The following is a 20357-nucleotide window of genomic DNA, read 5'->3' on the forward strand; positions in this document are numbered from 1 at the left end:
GCTCTGTCTGTCTCAGTCCATTTAGGCAACTACAATGACATGCCACAGACTTAAAAACAGCAGGACCTTTTTTCTCACCATTCTGGAAATTGAGACTCCATGTCTGGGGAGGGCCCGCTTTCTGGGTGCATAGACAGCCATCTTTGTCGTCTTTCTGTGCGCCCCACAACCCTGCCATGATAGAAGGGGTAAATAGTTTTCCCTAGCCTTTAAAATTCTTTTTTAGTTTTCTGTGTATGCCAGTATACCATCTGCATGCCTGGTACCTAGGCAAAAGAAGGCACTGAAGGTTGTGAGCCACCATGTAGGTGCTGGGACTTGAACCTGGGTCCTCTGGAAGAGTAGCCAGTACTCTAACTGCTGAGCCATATCTCCAGCAGGGCCCTCTTTTAAAAGCTAGGGTTTCTAGCCTTTAACTCCCTGTGTGAGCTGAACTTGAATTTGTGATCCTCCTGTTTCTACTCTAGGGTGCTAGGATTACAGACATGGACTGCCATGCCTGGTGTATGAGGAGGCGGAGACTGAACGCGGGGCTTTTTGCATGCTAGACAAGCACTCTAGTGAACTACAACACAGCCCACCCTCCAGCCTCTTCCATAAGGGCACTAATTCCATCCATGAGGTTCTATCCTTAGCAAAGGCAGTGCCTCCTAAACCCATCACTATGGGAGATGAATTTCCATAAGAACTTTGGGTTTGGGGCATATACAGAGCAATCAGGGCAATGTGGTAGTGCCTCTCTTTGAGACTGAGGAGAGATGGATAGAGTGGTGAGTTGCTTTTTCCACCAGGGAACTCACACAGGGATGCTACCTGAAGCCACGTGGAACTGCCCAAATAGTGAGCCTAAATCCTACAGTGGGTAGCAGGGCTCAAAATACAGAGGCACAGCTTCACCCATGGAAGAGACTTCAGAGATCATCTGGTCTCACCCCATGCTTTCCAAATGCGGCATGGGGGTGTCCACAGAGGCCTCTTTGGGATGTGTGCCTAAAATGCCTAGGATGGAGTCCTCCCTATTGCCACAGCCTGCCATGGCTCAGACCCAGGTACCACTGGATTTCCCTCTCCCAAGAGCCCTGTATCCCCTCCTCCCTGGCAGGATTCCTCATTGCAGATCTGAGTCACCTCTGCGCCTATTATTATAGGCTTATTAAAATGGTTCTCAGCTGCAGTGGGAATGTTCCAGAACGGTCAGAGGCACCTTACCAACACTGCCTGAGTCAGGGCCAGGTTTACGTGTGTCATGGGGGCATGGCTGCTTTGGAATAAAGGAAAACTGAAGGGCAGTTCACCACTGCTGAGAGCCTCGTGTGCGGGCACCGGGTTGGTACTTCCACACAGCAGCTAGGTTGGTCTACACAGCGTGGTATTCCCACCTCACATACAGGAAACTGAGACACAAAGAAGTTTAGAGGCTTGTACATGGAAATTCATAAACAGGAATATTCCATTCGGAGCCCCCTGCGGCTGCCTCTTTTAGAATATATCAGTTTATGTGTGGGACAGTTAGACACAGGCAGGACCTATCTCCCACTTAGTGGCCCTTCCCACCGCTCTTCCAGCTAAACGACCACGTGCCTAGCTTCAGAATGACACCAGGGGGGGCTGTAGAGTCAAAAATGTCACCAAGGCTTATTTAAAAGGGGTGGGAAGCAGTGAGCCCAGGGTTAAGGACCTGCAGTGACTCTTTGGCCTGTGGGGAGTGTGGATTCTCAGAGTCCTTAAGAAGGGCGGGATTTGACCTTCCTTTTGTAAGAGGGACTAGCTTGCAGAGAGTCCTTCACTGGGGGACAAGGGTAGAGAACAGGGATAAGATTGCTTCTTCCTCTGTCTGGATGGCCATTCCCAGCACATGACCAACCTGGACTGTAAGTACCCTGCAGAGAGAGAATTGTCAGAGCACCCACTACAGGCTGTGCTGGGATTCTTTCTAGCTTAGGGTCCATCTGACCCAGGAAAAGCAGATGCATACCCACATACACACCATCCATGTAGGAATACACACCCCTTCCCTTGGGCTGGCTTTGGAGGGAGCATAGGAGGCCCAAAGTGAGGCCCAAGGTGGATTGCAGCTAAAGGACCTGAGTTTGTCTCCAGTGCTGACTGTAAAGGGGTTATATATAGGTGGGCGTTCCCCTGTATATAACACAGACACATGGTCATACGCATTTCCCTCTAAAGCACACATGATTCCCCATATTCTCCTCTGCACTACAGTGCACCCAACATCCCTGCTTCCTCTTTCCTCCCTGGGCAGTGTCTGTACTTTCAGTCCTTGGTGGAAAAGAGCTCTGCCTGCCATAGTGGAGTGGGCAGAGGCCAGCTCTAAGAGCTTCAGAATTTCCTCTGCCTCCTGCTTGTGACTTCGCTCATGTTAGGAAAAGAGGTAGCTGAGGTCCCAAGGAAAGGGACAAAGAGGGACTGTACCCTGAAATCAAGAGAGGCCTGATTTAGGAAGCTGAGCTGAGGTGATTGCCCATAAAAGTGTGGCCGAAGCATCTGGAGAAGATTGGAACCAGATGTTCCAGGATGGGGGCAGGGAGGGCGTCAGGCAGGAACAGCAGCTCTGGTCAGGAGGTTGGGTTGTGGGGTGGTGGTGGGGCAGTGGGGTGGCTCATGGCACTCTGGGGAGAACACCTGGCTGCCCTCTCCCCCAATTCTCCGAGGCAGGCACTACTATTTTTGCAAACTGGAGCAGCCAAACTTTTCACAGATTCCAGAATCCGCCTTGTGCATAGGGACAATCAAGTACAGGGTAGAACTTGGGAGGTACCCAGAAAGGCCACCAGCTGGCCAGAAATATGTCCTTGCTGCCCCACAGGCACCTCCTTGCTACAGGCTAAGCATCCTCCCTCTCTGGCAGAGGAGGAGCCCTGAGCTCTGAATGTCTAGCTGGAAACCAGTGTGCCCAGAAGTTTGTTTCCAAACAGGAATAGAGAGCAGTCCGGGATGGGGAGCTCTTTGGCAGAGAAAGCCTGATCATTAAGAACCTACTATTTGCTAGACACAGTGACAGACTGTCTTCAGAGGTCACTTCCTTCCTTCTCCATAACCGTGACAGGTGTTCCTGTCATTAGCATGATGGTACGGCACAACTGAGAAGTTGAGTCATCCAGGGTCACACAAGCACCCAGTGATAGAACCAGAGTTCCAAAACAGTTGTTGGGGTTGGGGATTATCTCAGTGGTAGAGTGCTTGCCTAGCAAGCGCAAGGCCCTGGGTTCGATCCTCAGCTCAAAAAAAAAAAGAATATGAACCAAAATGGTTGTTGGTGTGGAAGCTTGGGGGGGGGGGACCTTTCTGCTTCTGAGAAGCACAACAGGCTAGGAGGAGGGGAAATGAAAGTGAGGGGCAGAATTGGGCACCTAACTTTCCTAATTTGACCATCGAGGCATCAAGTGGGCCCTGGGTTCCTTGTAAGGATCCCAGGGGCTTCTACATCCTAGCTTGCATCCTGGTGGCTTCAGAGCCTAGATGTTGAAGTTTCTTGACTGTCTCTGTAACCACAGGGAAGCTGACGGTAGGTGGCAGGTTTAGGGAGCAGACAACCAGAGGTGGAGCATGTGGCCAGTATCACAGAGGTAACTGTCCTCCAGCTGTGCTGGCCTCTCCGCCAAGGTTAGAGGTGTGCTCCCAAACAGCCCAGATGGAAGCCTCTGTGGCTTGCTGCTCTCTTCCTGACTCTGGGTCTGGAGGTGAACTGGACCTTCTACTTGGTTTTTCCATCATCAGCTATCTGGGTCCGAGGGACACTCAGGGCTGGGAGACAGTGAAGGAGCCACTGGGCCTTCCTCAGCCATGGCATCACCTGGACTGCACTGCACTGGAGTTGACTGAGCTTGGATGGCTAGGTGTTTAGGGGTGAGGGTGGGCTGGTCCTGGGGAGCATCATGATTTACTCAACTCTTCAATACTGTTTCCATAAGCCAGGCGTGGTGGCACACACCTTTAATCCCAGCACTCGGGAAGCAAAAAAGGCAGGCAGATCTCTCTGAATTTGAGACCAGCCTGGTCTACAGAGAAAGTTCCAAGACAACCAGGGCTACACAGAGAGACCCTGTCTGGAAAAGCAAAATCACAAAAAAGACAAACCACCCCAAATATGTTTCCACATCCTGCAGTCGTCTTGGAATAGCTCCCAACACCCTAAGGAGGAGAGCCTTGCTCCACATCCTCCTCCTCCTCCCCCACATCATACTTTGGTATTCTGTCCTCAAAGCCCCCCTCCTCCTTCCTCACTGTCACAGACCACTCATCATTCATGCTTTTGGCAGCCATTGCCTGACTGCAAGCATTTGGAGGAGAACATCTGGGCATCCAGGCTTGTCCCCCTACTTCTCAGCCCAACAGTGATGGAAAACCTTGAGACGGCTCCAAGGACCTACTCTGTGGTCTTCACTTTGCACCTACTCCACACTCTTGTTTAGGAGCCGATACTAAGGCTCTGGTCCTACACAAAAGCGAGGTAGGTCCCCATGATGCTCTGCAACATCTATTATTGGCACAATGCCCCCTGTTTGTCACTCCCTGGAACTGAAGTGTTATAGCTTCACTAGCAGCCTCTGATGGGCCCAGAGAAGGCCTGAAGGCGTATCCTGGAGTCCTCGGCTGAATACAAGTCTTCTTGGGTGATGAAATCTTGGGATATGTGCTTGTGCCTGGGGTGGCTGCATGGATGGGTCATCTGTCTCTAGATATGCTGTTATTGTTGTTCATCACACACACACACACACACACACACACACACACACACACACACACACACACACCCCTCAACTGCCAGAGTGGATGCATCTCAGTGGGTGGAAGCCTCTGGGTTCAGACAAGGTTGTGATCTTCTTGGCTTCTTTGGGCATGCATATGCCTTAAGATCTGGGATCGCCTTCCTTTGGATTTTACAAGGCTGGTAGAGAGAACTGTGACCACTGACTACATACTCTGTCACGGAGGAGCCAATGCTAAGTTGGTAGGTGAACAGAGGGTACGGGAGATGCCGTGTGACTGGCATCATTCAGGAGCCCTTAAATTCTGCTCATGGCCCTACAGGTTGTGTTGAACACCTTGCCCATAGGAGGGGGAGTAAGGGTAAGTGACAGCACCTCTGAGCATCTCCTGTGTGCATGCAGGTCTCCAGAGCCTCATCTATAGTCCTGTCTAGGGGTACATGGCTTCAGGCTGGAAGGGGAGCATTTGATGTCCTGGAAGGCCCTGGGTGTACTGTCTACTTTCTATTTAAAAGGCCTATATGAGGTCCACCATGCCATGCTGCTCCCTAGGGGTGGGTCCAGATGGCCTGGTAGAGTGCCTGCATCTGCTACAGAGAGGAGCTTGGGGCTGATGGAAGAATCCTAGCGTCTCAGGGAGTCCTGCCTTGGGGCAAGCCACTGGCTTGCTCCAGCATAAGAGTAGAGCCAGAATAGGGAGAAAAGCCTTGCCCTGCTTTCTGCGAGGTACAGTCAGAAATCCCTCAGAAAGGAGGGGGCAGGGCTCTCTTTTGGCTTCTCTAGGCTCCAGTCTGGGCCTCACTGTTGGCAACAGCAGAGAGGAGGAGACTGGACAAGACAGCAGCCTTTGTCGCCTGGAAAGAGGGGCCCAAGCTGGAATATTTACTCAGTGACTACTGAACCATCCTGGCTGTCCTCTCCAAAAAGGGTAGAGGATCCCTGGCGCTGGTACCCAGCATCTGCGGGTCAGGAATGGACCTAACTTAGTCGATGTGGGTCTTCCCACTTGCCAGCTAGACACTCACACACCCCTCTCTCCCCCCAACCCCAGACCAAGAGACAGAAAAGCCAGATGGACAAACATACCCTAAACCTCTTTTATATGTCTCCTCCCTCCCCCAGACTGACTCTTTATAGAATGTTCTACTCCTGTCGTGTGGGAGGGCTATAAGCAGTGTGTGTGTGTGTGTGTGTGTGTGTGTCTGTGTGTGTGTGTGTGTTCATGTCAGTGTGAAATCACACCCTCAGGAGTCCTGGAATTTTGAGAGGGAAGGGCAGCCAGCAAAACCAGGTGTTTTGGCTCCAGACTGGCTCCAGACACCCAGCAAACTAGCACATCTGGAAGAATCCACATGTCCCCACATCGCAGACAACATCTGGCACAGGATACTGGCTGTAACACTTTCTGTTTATTGGCTGGGGTGCCCTGGTATGGCTGATGAGCCAGTGGGCCTAAGAGAAGCCCCGTCTTTCATCATCCACTTCCTCCTCTCCAACTCCCCACCATGGCTCCGAGGGGGTACCCACAGATATTTGTGCCCCAGGAAACATGAAAGCGGGAGCAGGGGTCAAAATAAAACCAAATTGAGGCTGGAGAAGGGGCAGGAAATGTACGTTACAATGAAGATTAGGACCACCGGCTATCCACAATACAGTGTGTAGAGACGCCAGGGAAGGCACAGGGTCCTGCACAGAGACTGTCTTGCCCCAGGCAGGGCCCCAAGGAGGAATGGTCACTTCAAGTGTCTTGGTGAAAGCTCCGGTTCCCTGGTCCCTCTGATGGGAGGCTTCAGGAACTGGCTTATAAGGAGTCCGATTCCCACCTCCTGATGACACCTGGCCCATTAGCCCTGTAGGTCCTGGTGCCTGGGAGAGAGGGACAGTATGTCACCATCTGCCTGTCACCCCCATTGTCCAGCCTGGGTGACCGAGGGAAGCAGGACTCCAGTTCCTGCTACCACGCAGGGGCAGTCACTTCCTGCTATGGAGTGTGTCCTGGAACTTGGTGCTTGTATACCGCAGGTGGAAGCCTTTCTTGGAGATGGTGTCATCAGAGTGGAACTTCACCAGGACGGAATCTCCGGCCGAGTACACTTCCTCAGGAGGCTGCCAGGGAGAAGGATGGGAATGAGGAGTTGGGATGGGACTGCTGTCTTCCCTCCCGGAGGTCCTCAGTGTCTCAAGATTCCCCATGAAGTAGGGTGGTATGTAATCCTGGCACTTAGGAAACAGAGCCAGAAGGAGAGCAATCTGGGCTCTCTAGTGAGAATATATATATATATTTAAAATCTTTTAAATTATTTTTTTAGAAAGATAGATAGATGAGGGGCTGGAAAGATGGCTCAGCAGTTAAGAGCACTTCTTGCTCTCTAGAGGATCTGAGTTCAGTTCCCACAATGGGTGGCTCACAACCACCTATAACTCCAGTTCCTGAGAATCTGATGCCCTTGTCTAGCCTCTTCAGGTACTGCACAAGCCCCACCCCATCCCCTACATACACACAATTAAAAATAAAGCATTTTAAAAAATGAAGCAGAGTTTTATGCTACCAGGAATTTAAAGTGAAATCTGGGAAGGGCAGCTTGCTTTAAGATCAGAGCTGGACAGGTATAGTGGCCTTCAATCCCAGCACTGGGGAGGCAGAGGCTGGCAGATCTCTGTGAGTTGGCCAGCAGAGGGGATATGGAGAGGAACTCAGGCAGGGCTTCTTCTTGGCACAGTTACTGGAAATGTCTTCAAGGCTGTCGGGGATGAGTCCTTCTATGATTGGAGGGTCCGAGCATAAAGCCACCTCAGAAGGACACTGCCTATGTTCCTCAGTCCCTGACCCCGAGCTTGAGGAGGCTCAAAGAAGCAATACTCTCTAGACAGTCACATTCAGTTCCCAAGCCCTACTTGGAGAACAACAGCAGCAGCAATGACTTTAGGACACAGTGGCCTCTCACCAGGGGAAAGACAGACAGAGGAAGAGATCATGGTGTTTATGGTCCAGCCGGTCTGGTTAGATAGCTCAGGGCTCCTGTTTCTGATTGTGGCACTAACCTCTGCCCCACCCCACAGCCCCAGTTAAGCCCTGGAAATTGGCGGTGGTGGGGTCAAGGTTCGCGTGGTTCAGGGAGAACCCTATCACCTCCACTTCCAGATGCACGCAGCTCTGCAGGACAGACCTAACTGGTCCCAAGTGCGCAAAGGTCAGGGTGGGGCCCAGGCCAGGCGCTGTGGAAACCTTTACACTGTCTGGAAAGGACCCTGGTTCCCTGGGCAAGGACAGCCCCCGGGTGTGATGGCCTCTGTAAGTGTTCCCAGGTTGAGCACGTTAGCTTCTGCAGAGGGCCAGGCCGTGGGACTAGGGTGAGAGTAGGAAAGCAGTGTGAGGTAGGGGGTCAGGAGGGTGCTCACCCCAGAGCCACAGTAGCGCCCCAGTCTGGGGGCTGTGCTGTCGTAACCATCGAAGAGTTCCATGTAGTCGTAGCCACAGTCCGTCTCCTCCTCCACCTCGAAGGTCTGGAACACCAACTCCACACCATAGCCTTCCTCGGCCACGATGACCCACTCGCAGTCCACCCCTCCTGGGTAGTTGTTATCACCAAACTGGGCATGGGAATAGAGGTCTTTGGTCTTCACATCTGCCCGAACTTGGCCCCCACACTCTGCAGGGGATGAACGGCAAGATTGACCACCACTGATGAGGACACCGTATTTACAGGTCTGTGCAGCACCACCCAGAACCACAGAGACCAATTCCAGGTACAGAGGCCATGTGGCCAGTGACAGGTGGGATCTGGCCTAGCCTCAAGCAAATGCCCTGCTCTGTCACCTCTGGATGGAGACCTAAGGAGGAGGCTAGGAGACACTTTAGGGTGAGACCCTGGGTAAGAGGTTACATTGAGCAGTGGTTTTGGGAAAGGTGAGCTTTATCTGAGAAGGAATTAGTCCTGTGTTCTAGATGAGGGCTGTCATAGGAAGAACATGGCCCAGCACTGTCAGACTACACACTTAACAGAGAAAAGCTATACATTGGTATGTGGATTGATTTTTTAAGTGTTGGCTCAAGTTTAAAAACAAACAAACAAATAAGCAAAAAAACAACCAACCAATGACAACAAATAAAGCCCACCACCCCACTGTGGGTCAAACACTGACGGAGTCCCAGCCTCTGGTTTGTGAACGTGTGCTAGGCAAGGCGAATGGCGTGCAAAGTGTGAACAGAGCAATTGCCCTCCTGGGCAGCATGTCCCTGGGTTTCCTCCTGTACTGGGGAAGCCGTGAGCAAGGCAAGGTCTGTGTTAGGATGGAGGCAAAGGAAAAGGTCGAGGGCTGTGGGCTTACCAGTTCTGGGATGCCCGGGACTCACCAGTAGACGATGAAATTTGATACTGATATCCTGACCTGCATCCGGGTCTCTCAGGACTGGCCTCTAGCTTCCCTTCCCAGCTACATGGCTCCCACTGCCATCCTCACACTCCCTGCACTAGTCAGACCAGGTGACCTGCTGTCCACCTGTGTGTACCATGAGCTCTGCACCTCCCCACCCCCCCCCCCCCCCCCACTCCCCGGAATGACTCCAGCAACTCCCCCGAGTCAGGTTCTTTTCTTTTTCCCCTAGCCATGTTTTGTCTTCCGCTGTAATCATCAATGCTTGGCTTATCTCTCTGCTGGACTATGAGTTCCTGGGGCAGGCAGGGTGAGGGCTGATTCACTGCCACGTGCCCCCTGGTCAAATAAACAAGCAGAGCCAGCTCCTTGAGCGCTGGGATCTGGATCTCCTGCTAGGCTCATTTTCTAACCTGCACTTAGAAGGATGCCTTATACAGGTTGCTTGCAAATAAACAACTGCAGATGGAAAGAAACAGAATGTTGTAGGGATGGCGTGTGGGTAGGCCGAGGCAGAAGCATTCTTGAACATGCTACAGCAGGCACAATCGGGGATGCTCTCCCCAGTCCTGGGTTCCTTAACCACACCTTATTCTGATCACTGTCATTATACCTTGCTTTCTGACTTTTCTAATCCCCGACTTCTTCCCCATGTCTTAGTGTGCACTCTGATGATCTGCTCCTCAGAATACAACAGTGGCCCTGGGGTTACAGGCTCTGCTCTATGGACCTTCAAAGGCCCTGTGTAAAGTCAAGGCCAGGGTTGGCAACCAGAGTCAGCAACGTACCTGGAACAAACATCAGTGTAAGGGCATCACCTAGCCCAAGGCTGGCCTCACCTGTGGAGTGGGATGCCTGGAAGCCTTTCCTCTGGACCGAGTTGTCTGAGTAGAAGCGTAAGAACATACGGCTGCCCGTAGCCAGAACGGGCTCAGGCTTCTTGGTGCCACAGAATCTGCCAAGGAGTGGCGCCTTGGCATCACGCCCATCGAATACCTCCAGGTGATCATAAGCACACTCAGGCTGAGACTCAATATCCATCTCCACGAAGGTCTGGAGGATACAAGAAAGGAGTCCAGATTAGAGGCATGGCTAGGGCATCTGGGAGGAGTTCCCAAATCTCTACACCCCTGGACCCCAGTTCAGACACAACCATGGCAGCAATCAGGGCTGTGGGATGATGGTAAGGGAGGACTCAGGAACGGGCAGTGGTAGAGACATCCCCAAAATATAATCAGAAAGAGGGCTCCTGTTCAGGAAGACTTGTTTCCATGTGGATGGGTAGGCCCTGAGGCTCAGCCAGGCCACCCCGTTTGTGGTCGACACCTTGGACTCACACAAGTCTTTGCAGATGGCAGAAGCAAATGGCCACTTGATATCGAAGAGCGGGGTGTCCATACAGGGTGCCAAGTGGTATCTTACCAGCTTTACCCGATGCCCAGGGGTGCTGGAGATAGCCCACGTACACTCCTTCTTGCTGGGGTACTTGTCAGGCCAGTTGGGACTGGTGATGGTGCCACTGGTGGATGTCAGCTTGTGTTCACAGCCCGCTGTGGGAGGAGTGACAGAGGGGATCACCAGGGACCTCCCACCCTGATGCCACCTGTGCAGAAGGTGCTCCCTCCTGCCCACGCCTTTGCTCTGCCTTTTGTCCTCCATTGACAGGAATGGACTGAAGAGACACATTTCTTCCCCATTTAGTTACCCATGCCGGCGGAGAACTGAATGACTTGGTGTCTAGTGAGGCCTTGGTTAAGACCCCTAGGTGCAGTGGGTGAGGTCCTCTACCCTTTTGTGACCGTCTGGCCACACTACTTCTGTCCAGCTGCCACACCCTTTCTCCTCTCCGCAACCTGGGGGCTTTTGTGCATTGTGAGCCCTGTCAGCCACCGTCGCCGGAGACTTTGGTACCTGACTCAGTCATCCCAAACTCCACTCCTGCTGCCATCACAAGTGACAGAAACAAAAAGCGGCCAGCTCACCCAGCATGGCCTCTGTGACTGCTGACCTCCTCAGTTCTTGTGGTTCTCCTCTCTCCTCACAGCCTCACTCTGGATTTTTCCAACATGCATCACCTTCTCACATTTTTTCCCCCAGCATGCTTACAGGTCCCTAAGTATCCACAAGGGATTTGATCTAGAACCCCTCACAACTACCAAAATTCACAATGCTCAAGAATCTTATATAAAATGGTATAATATTTGCCCATAGGATTAACTGTACTTTCAGAAGGAGGTTGGCTGAGTTCAAACAACGGACCCTCCACCTAGAGGTCTGTCTTCCTCCATAGTAGATCAGTTGGCTGCCCTCTGCTGCCGGATTACATGGCTGGTCACCAGATTACTGACATACTACCCTTCTCCCTTAGAAACTCCATTCAGCTGGGCCTGGGAGCATATGCTGTAATTCCGGCTACAAGGGAGGCCAAGGCAGGAGGATCACAGGTTCAGCTAGCCATTTAGTGAGACCTTCCCTCAAAATAAAAAGTAAAGAGATCTGGGAACATGGCTCTGTGGCAGAACCCTTGCCTGGGGCATGTGTAAGGCCCTAACTAAATTCAATCCCCAGTACAAAGCAAGCAAACAAACAAACGAACAAGGAGAGAATTCTAGAGAGTTGGCTTAATCAATAAATTGCTCGCCAGCTGGGCGGTGGTGGTGCACACCTTTATTTTTCTCCCTGAGACAGGGTTTCTCTGTATAGCTTTGTGCCTTTCCTGGAACTCACTTTGTAGCCCAGGCTGGCCTCGAACTCACAGAAATCTGCCTGCCTCTGCCTCCCAAGTGCTGGGATTAAAGGCAGGTGCCACCACCGTCCGGCTGGCACACACCTTTAGTACCAGTAGTCCGGAGGCAGAGGCAGGCAGATCTCTATAAGTTCGAGGCCAGCCTGGGCTACAAAGTGAGTTCCAGGACAGCTAGAGCTACACAGAGAAACCCTGTCTTGAAAAACAAGAAAGAAAGGAAGAAAAGAAGGAAGGGAGGGAGGGAGGGAGGGAGGGAGGGAGGGAGGAAGGAAGGAAGGAAGGAAGGAAGGAAGGACAGAAAGAGAAAAAAAGTTTGCCACACAAATATGAGAGTCCAGTCCCCAGCACCCACATAAAAGCCAGGTGTGGTGCCACATACCTAAAATCCCAGCACTGGTAAAGCAGGGACTGGAGGATCTCTGGAGCTTGTTGGCCATCTAGTCTAGCCAAAATCATTGGGCTCCAGGCTCAGTAAAAGACTCTATCTCGAAAAATATGGTGGAGAGTGACTGAGGGAGACATCTGATGTCAACTTGGGGTTTCCACATGCACACCCACCCCCCAATACACACACACACACACACACACACACACACACACACACACACACACACACGGAAAACACAAACTAAATAAATAGAAAGTCCATTTGTGGCGCCCTACTTCACCAGGACCCCCAGATCACCACACCCTCACTACTACATTTGTTGCTCACCACCTCCATCTATCAGCAAGTGTTCCAATCCTTCAGCCTTCTCCTCAGGCTACTGTCTCAACCACCGTCCCTCCTGGCAGCAGACCAGTCTCCCTCCTGAGTCCTGAAGGAGCGAGGCCCTCAGATGTGAACCCTCCTTGCCTCTCCCTCCCTCCCATCTGGGGCCTCTGAGAAGTTGCCCTACCTCCCTGTGAAATGGACTGTCCTTTTGGAAGCTGGTGCTCACTGCTGCCAATAGCCAGGGAACACTTACACCAAAGAGGAGCCATGGCCACTCTCTCCCAGCTCTGGAGTCCATGGGCTCCTGAAGTCACCCTCCCCATCTCTGGAGGTCCTCCAGCCTTGGTTCTTTCCCCTGCTTTTTCTTCCCAGCTGATCTTCCATCTTGCTACCACCTCTTTCTCATTACTTAGGCCTCCTCTGCTGACAGTAACCTGACTTGCACACAGAGCAAGGCTCTCTCAAACACACATTTAAAAGCCGATGATCACTGCCACAAGGTCAGGACAAGGCCAGCCGGAACGATGGTGTGAGACCCTGTCTCAGAACTAAACAAAAGTCAATCATCATTATTCATGATCAGGCAATAGCAGGGCCCTTAAAGATAAGTGTATGAATGGATCTAAAATGTCCCTTGGATAGTCAAGAGTCATCCACAGTGCAGCAATATGGCCTTTGGAGTGTCACTGGATCTCACCAATAGATTAATCCACCGATGCACTCATTCTTGAACAGACTATTGAGGGAGGAGGGATTGGAGACTCTCGGAGGTGAAACCAAGTTGGAGGATGAGCACCTCACCAGTCCTTGAAGGGTATTTCTTGTCCCCATCACTGCTGCCTCTCCCTGCCTCTCTGCCCCCCACCTCACCCCACCCCCTGTCATAAGTTGGGAAGCTTTGCTTACCTCTTCATCATGAATGCTCCTCTGCCATGATTTGGGCCTTGCCTTAAGTGATGGAACCAAGTAACTATGGACCAAATCCCGCAGGAGCCAAGATACAATTCACACACACACCCCTTTTTTTGTTTTGTTTTTTGAGACAGGGTTTTTGTTTTTGTTTTTTTGTTTTTTTTTTTCCTTGTGTGGTCCTGTCTGTCCTGGATCTTGCTCTGTAGGCCAAGCTGGCCTCGAACTCACAGAGATCCACCTGCTTCTGTCTCTGGACTGCTGGGATTAAAGACATGCGCTGCCACCACCCGGCAACAAAATTCCCCCTCTTTAAGTTGTTTTCTTCAAATAGTTTTATGGGTGATACAAAGCTTGCCAGTACAGAAAGCAGTTGGAGCCAGGAGGTGGTGGCGCGCACCTTTAGTCCCAGCAGCACTCGGGAGGCAGAGGCAGGCGGATCTCTGTGAGTTTGAAGCCAGCCTGGGCTACAGAGTGAGATCCAGGACAGACACAAAAGTACACAGAGAAACTGTCTTGAAAAACCAGAAAAAAAAGAAAGCAGTTGGTCAGTGGGTTGGTGCGGTTGTTGCGGGGAAAGAGACAGGCAGACGCAGGCAACACGCTGAGATTAGAGCTGAGGTTCACCTAACTCTGGAGCCCTCAAATCTCTTTGGGTCTCTCAGGCATCTGCCTCTCTCCCCACTCCTCACCTGCAGCGTCTGATGGCCACCCTGCCCACCCCACCTCCACAGTGGTTTCCTGCTCTGCCCCCATCTCATGGACCGCCACCTCTCTTCTTAGGCTGGGTGCCATTGCTGTGCACATTATCTCAAAGAACACTGAATAGACATAGACCTTCCATGAGAGGCAGGGGATGTGGATGGATCTGCCATCAGCCTACCTTCAAGTGAGGGGCAAGGAGTGTTTCTAAGAGTACCCACAGGTGAGCTGATGAGCAGGCCACCATCCTTTTCCACTTAGTCTGTAGAAATGGAATGTGGATTAGACAACCACAGGATTGGGTTCTGCTAGCTAGAGGCAGTGGGTGCTCTGTGAGTCAGAGGCTCCCTACCCGGCACCCTCGGTGGTTGGTGGACGCTCTTAACGCTACACGGCTTCATGTTGGGTGCCTCAGTTCTCTTCATCCTGCTCAGAAGATGTTTATTCATAGTTTGGTTTTTCACTTAATGATAGTGAAGAGTCACCTGTTGGGGACTATCTAGTGCACAGAGTAATAACAATAAAGCTTGGCACTCGAAAGAGCAGGGTTGTGTTTGTTTATAGTGTGATGGATGAAGAAAGAAGTTCAGAGAGATTGAAATAATTCCCCCTAAGTCACACAAGCATTCAGTGGTAGAGGGAAGCTGTTTGGCTTTTGGGATTGCAGTGCTGAAGCAGGCACAGGACACAGAGTTAATGAGTTGGAACAGTGTTGTATCACGTCCAGAGAGGCACTAGGTGATGTGAGTGTTAGGAGGAGAGCATCCCTCATCCAAAATGCTTGGGACCAGAAGTGTTTGCGATATAGGAATGTAGGTAATGAGCTATAAGGATGGAAGTCACGTGTCAACTAAATTCATTCATGTTTCATATATATATATACCCTGTGAACAAAGCCTGAGAGTATTTTTTAAATTTGTAAAATTTGGGGCTGGAGAGTTGGCTCAAGTGGTTAAAAATTCATACCGCTCTTTCAAAGGATCAAAGTTCAGTTCCTAGCACCCACATCAACTTTCTAGCTTCAGGGGAATCCAATGCCCTCTTCTGGCCTCCAACTGGTAACTGTACTCATGTACACACACACACACACACACACACACACACACACACACACACACTTAAAAATAAAATAAATCTTTAAAATAATAATTTTAAATTTATTATTAGTATTACTGTATATATGAACATATATGATGTGTGTGGATGCATGTGTGCACACACATGTAGGGAAGCCTGAGGACAATTCTGTGGAATTGGTTCTCTCCTTCCACCTTTATGCACGTCACAGGGATGAACTCAGGCTGAGCCATCTCGCCTGTCCCTGAAGGTATTTCTTCACAATATTTTTAGTGTGCCTGTCTTTTGACTACAACCAATCACATGACATCAAGGGTAGAATTTCCTATTTTCAGCAACATGATGGTATTCAAAAAGTTTCAGATTTTTTTGGACATTCTGGACTTTGCATGTTCAGATTAGGGGTACTTAACCTGTGTTTGCGGGGCTCTGGTATCAGAAAGAGTAGCAGCCCTGCCCTGAGAGTCCCCAGAGTGAAGTGTGGCCCACACCGGCAATGCACTCGATTGTGGCTGCTGGGAACACTTCATCACTTCCCAGCACTCCATTTTACACAGGGACAACCCAGGTACTCAAGGGCACACAGTTAGCCAAGTGACAGACAAATCCGGGCCAGGCAACCTAGCTTCAGAGTCTGTGCCCTTAACTGCTATCCTTTCTATTCTGGGCATCAGGGGAGGCTATCGCAAACAGACAACCTTGGATTCGGGCTTTAAGAACCCAGAAATGGACCCTTCGGCATCTGTGGACAGGGGGAGAGCACCTGTGCATGCGACCTGGCTACCACGGTAAGGGAGGAGGGAGGGGCTAGCCTTCCACTGCTCAGGATGGAGGTGTCTGCAATGCGGATGTTTCTGGGCGGTACGAGGTACCTGACCAGCTCTGGTCACCCTCTGCCCGGGTCTTACCTTCCTTGCAGTCATGTTTGTTGTCATGAAGGATGAAGCCACTTCGACACTGACACTCGTAGCTGCCAAACGTGTTCACGCAGTCTTGCTGGCAGCCGCCACGGTCCTTCGAGCACTCATCCTTGTCTGTAAAGATGTGAACAAGAGCACTGGGTCTGTGTGGGCTGAGGTCTGGTCACCCCAGGGGAAGTGGGAGGCCTGGCAGGGCTTCCTCCTGTGGGAGGGAGGGCGCAGGAGGGCTGGGTGTGGGGTGGGAGGTCAGGGTGATGATGGAGTTCTGGACACTGCATCAGTGGAGCCCACAGTGGGGCGGGGGTGGGGGGGAGGCGCCTCTGCTTTAGGCAGAGAAGGCAGAAGTGGGCAGAAGTAGGTGGAGGGAGGGCTGGGGTCTGGAACTGACCAGCATGGGAACCTCTACCATTACCTGCTTACTGGACAGACGGACAAGTGGAAAAACAGACACAGGGACAAGCAGACTGCAAGAGAAAGGAGCAGGACGCGGGGGTCCCTCTTTTACTTCACAACAGGAAATGTCACAGACACCATCAAAATGGGAGGGGGCAGGGAAGGTTCCCCTGTCTGCTGAAGGGGGCAGGGGAGAGGAGAGCACCAGTTCTGTCCAGCCAAAGGAGGTGGCTGGAATGGCAGAGTGGAGGCAGGGAGTGGGTGGGCTCCGAAGCCCCCAGCCCGCTCCGTCCGAGGTGAGCTTCCTGAGTAATGAAGGGTCTGGGGGCCTGGCAGGCCTCATTGGGGGGTCCGGTTTCTTTTCTGCACTCGGAATTTGAGCTGGTGGGGGCGTCCCCGAGGGGGCTGCAGAGCTGGCCTCTTTTCTGAAATGAGAGAGAGAGAAGGAGAAAAGGGACCGAGGAGTGGGGGTGGAGGGCAGGAGCCAGGGAGGGAAACCAATGAAGACTAGACCCAGGACCTCCAGACAGGTGGACGGGGCGGAGTGGGGCAGGAGGGCAGGCAGACCCACATGCAGGACGGCCATGTCACTACGGCTGGGTTAGCAAGAGGCACAGCAACAGGGGACGAGACTGAGCCCGTGGCAAGGAGAAGGGCTGGAGGGATGGCACACTCTGAGGTGTGCACACTGGGGAAGAGAAACTCAGAGCTGCTGGTAGAGGGGAGCAGTGGAAAGGGCTACGTAAGAGCTCTGCTCACCCTCATTTTGACAGCTGCAGAAAGTGTGTGACACAGACATACACATAAACACAGGCTCCCCATGCAACCCCGGGCACGGAAGAACTGCTGCACAAACATGGAAACACAGATAAACATAAACACATGTCCTGCATCACCCCCACACAGGCAAATACCTATAGTATATCACGAAGACTCAGACACAAAGCCATAGTCTCACACACACACACACACACACACACACACACACACACACACAACCTACTCACCCATCTGTGTGTGGGTGCACACACAAGACCCACATGACCTTGTGTGTGTGGGGGAGCAATTGCAGATAGATACACACAGGCAGGAGCAGACACATATAGGGAGACAGACATTCCTGCATATGCGGGAACATGAGGACCCAGTGTGGTTGCAGACACTCATCCACGTAGAGGTGCTCATGCCCATTACGTGGGCATTCGCACATAGAGTTGCTCACACGATGATAGGTACACACACACACACATACACACACACACACAAAAAAAAAGGTGCACAGTCACAGGTTTATGTGTGCCACACTGCTGTTCTAAGCTGGTGTGTCTGGCACAGAAGCAGGCAGTCAGGACAGATGTGTAGATCCCAGTTGCACCCGAAGTTCCAGAGATGAACCATGAGGTGGAAAGATGGCTACTGGCATTTCACCGACCAGACAGGTCTGTGATAGATGGACACTGTTCCTAATCTAACCTGAGGACAGGAGCCTGAGTACTGTCTCCCAGAAGGTCCTGCTTCTCCCACCTATGCTCAGGTGGGCTAGACCCATCAAGAGTCCACAGGAGCAGTGGCCAGGAGATAGACTGCTCAAGCCCCTTCCGAGAGGCTCCTCTGGAGAGCAGAGCCTGACCAAGGAAGCTGCCATGGCACGGGTCTGTGAGAAATGTTCTGAGTATAGATGTGGGGGGCACCTCTTCTGGCGCTCTGCTAGGAGCTCCAGGGGGCTCAGCTCACGAAGTAAGCCACAGCTTCCCTAGCATGTTTGGCCTCCCATGCTTTCTTCCTAAGTGCTCCCCAAATACCTAGTCCAGTGCCTGGAAGACAGGTGGGGTACAATAAAAACACTAAGTCGATGGGGAGATGGCTGAGTGAGTGACTAAAGAAATGAGTGAGGGACTGTCGGTCCTGTGGATGGCTGCCTTAACATCTGGGAGGGGACTTGGGCACATTAAAGAGCAGATGACCCATTCTGTGACTGGAGAACACACTGCAGGGGGGGAGGGGGTCAGGGCAGGGGAGGTGGCACAGACCCCAACAAGGAGATGGCACTCACCCTACAGTGCCCAAATGCCCCGGAGATGCTGGGGTCAGACCGAAGGTCTTCAGGCTCTTGCTTCTCCTTCTTGTCTTAGGGTCTCCTTGATGGGTGTCCCAAAAGTCCACACAGCCCCCTCCTGGGGGCCAGAGTCACATGCCCCAGGCCCTGAGGCTGAACTCTGGTGCCCATCGATGAGGGTCCTCGGCAGGTTTCTTGCACAAGGGACAATGCATGTGTGTGCATGCATGGGTGTGCGCGTGTGTGTATGCATATGGTGTGAGCCCGTGTACAGACGCGTGTATATCTTGTACCGTGTTGTGTCTTATGTTGGGGGCGGGGAGACAAGGCAGTAACTCCAGACAGACACGAGCATGGCCCTCATCCTCTCCAAGACTGGAGCGACAGAAGGGCAGAGACAGGTAAGAGTAAGCAGGTAATGGTTTCTCTGAGAAGCCCCACCTGGGCAGGTATTATGTCCCCTCAGCCTCCAGAAAGCACCTTTGTTCTAGGTGGGCCTAGGGAAGGAGGGGCTCGGTGTTACACAGAGAGGGGGCCCAGCAAGCAGTGGGTCGGGGGCTGGGGGCACTAGCTCAACAGAGCATGTTAAGCAGAGCAGGGGCAGCTGGCAGTGCCAAGCAGGGGAACCAGTGCCCAGGGGCAGGTGCATGGCATCCAGGTGGGACAGGCAAGGGTGCAGGGCAGCCACATAGGGGGCTGAAGGATGCAGGACCCTGGGTAAGGAGGGGAGAAGGGAGGCAGCATGGACAAAGTCATGGGCTTCCTGTTTCCTGCCCACCCTATGGCCAACCCCCCCCAGGAGAAGTCGGGGTGAAGGTCCCTAACCCACCTCTCCTCAAGCCACCTGCTCCAGCCAGCCCACCAACTTCCTGCTCTTTCCAAACTCCACTGCACAGCATCCTCACCCCTCACTGCTGGGCCCTTTTGCTCCTGGCCTCACACTGACCCGTGACCCGAGACTTAGGGATTCCTAAAGCAGGGGAGAGGTCTCTCAAGACCCCAGAGGTCCAGTTTGGGAAAGCTAGGATTGGACCACCCAGAGAGGGACTTCAAAAGGGCCAGATGAGGCTAAGGGAAGGATCAAGCCACGCCTTCCACGGCAGGGGAGTGGGCAGCTTTGGTACTAAAGGGCGGAGGCGACTCCTCTTTTGGGAAGGCCTGGCATGAACCCAGTGGGCCGGGCGGGGTCTGATTAGAAGTCTGGCTGCTGCCAGATGAACAGCCCCACACAGTCCAAGGCAAACACCCTCCTCCTCTTCTCTGTTCACAGGCAACTGAACTCCCTGTCCCAGGACCTCCCCTTTCAGCCCTTGGCTTGCAGGCTTCTTCAGTTCTGCACTTAAATGCTCTGCCCCTCCCTAGGCCTGGCACAAATAAGGTTTTAAGGGCCTCCCGATAAAGATATTCAGATGCCCCAGGGGCTGGCCTGATGGAGGCAGGGGGCAGGTTAGGAGACCAGGGAGGGCAGAGGAGCCCCTTTTTTGGTGGGAGGTGAGGCTAGGGACCAAGGAATCCAGGGTTACCTGAGAAGAAGTGGGCCTTGAAGCCCTTCTTGGACACGGTATTGTCAGACTTGAACTCCACGCGCATATTGTTGTACTGGGAAGTGATGACCTCTGGCTTCTCGGAGCCACAGAACTTGCCATGCAGCTTAGAGTCGGCTGTGAGCCCGCTGCGCACCTCCACAAAGTCATACTTGCATACCTGTGGGAGAGTTCAGCTCTGGCTGCCTCCTCCA

The 20357-nt window shown here is 52.4% G+C and overlaps 1 protein-coding gene across 3 annotated transcripts in view; it reads right to left on the reverse strand.

Annotated features, from left to right (window-relative positions):
- Positions 1-6113: 6113 nt before the first annotated feature.
- Bmp1 (bone morphogenetic protein 1) overlaps positions 6114-20357 on the reverse strand; it is a 46266-nt gene continuing 32022 nt past the window's right edge. The window contains exons 15-20 of one of the 3 annotated variants that reach the window (XM_036199139.1): positions 20143-20323; positions 16159-16284; positions 10524-10651; positions 9941-10154; positions 8127-8377; positions 6114-6833 (exon numbers count right to left, since the gene is read on the reverse strand). In XM_036199139.1, coding sequence (XP_036055032.1) covers positions 6699-6833; positions 8127-8377; positions 9941-10154; positions 10524-10651; positions 16159-16284; positions 20143-20323 — 1035 coding nt within the window. In that variant the 3' untranslated portion in view covers positions 6114-6698. Of the gene's footprint in view, positions 6834-8126; positions 8378-9940; positions 10155-10523; positions 10652-16158; positions 16989-20142; positions 20324-20357 lie in introns of those variants that run through there. The other 2 variants (XM_036199140.1, XM_036199141.1) reach the window with 2 other exon arrangements.

This window comes from Onychomys torridus, chromosome 9 (genome assembly GCF_903995425.1).
Source record: "Onychomys torridus chromosome 9, mOncTor1.1, whole genome shotgun sequence".
NCBI classification, from domain to species: domain Eukaryota; kingdom Metazoa; phylum Chordata; class Mammalia; order Rodentia; family Cricetidae; genus Onychomys; species Onychomys torridus.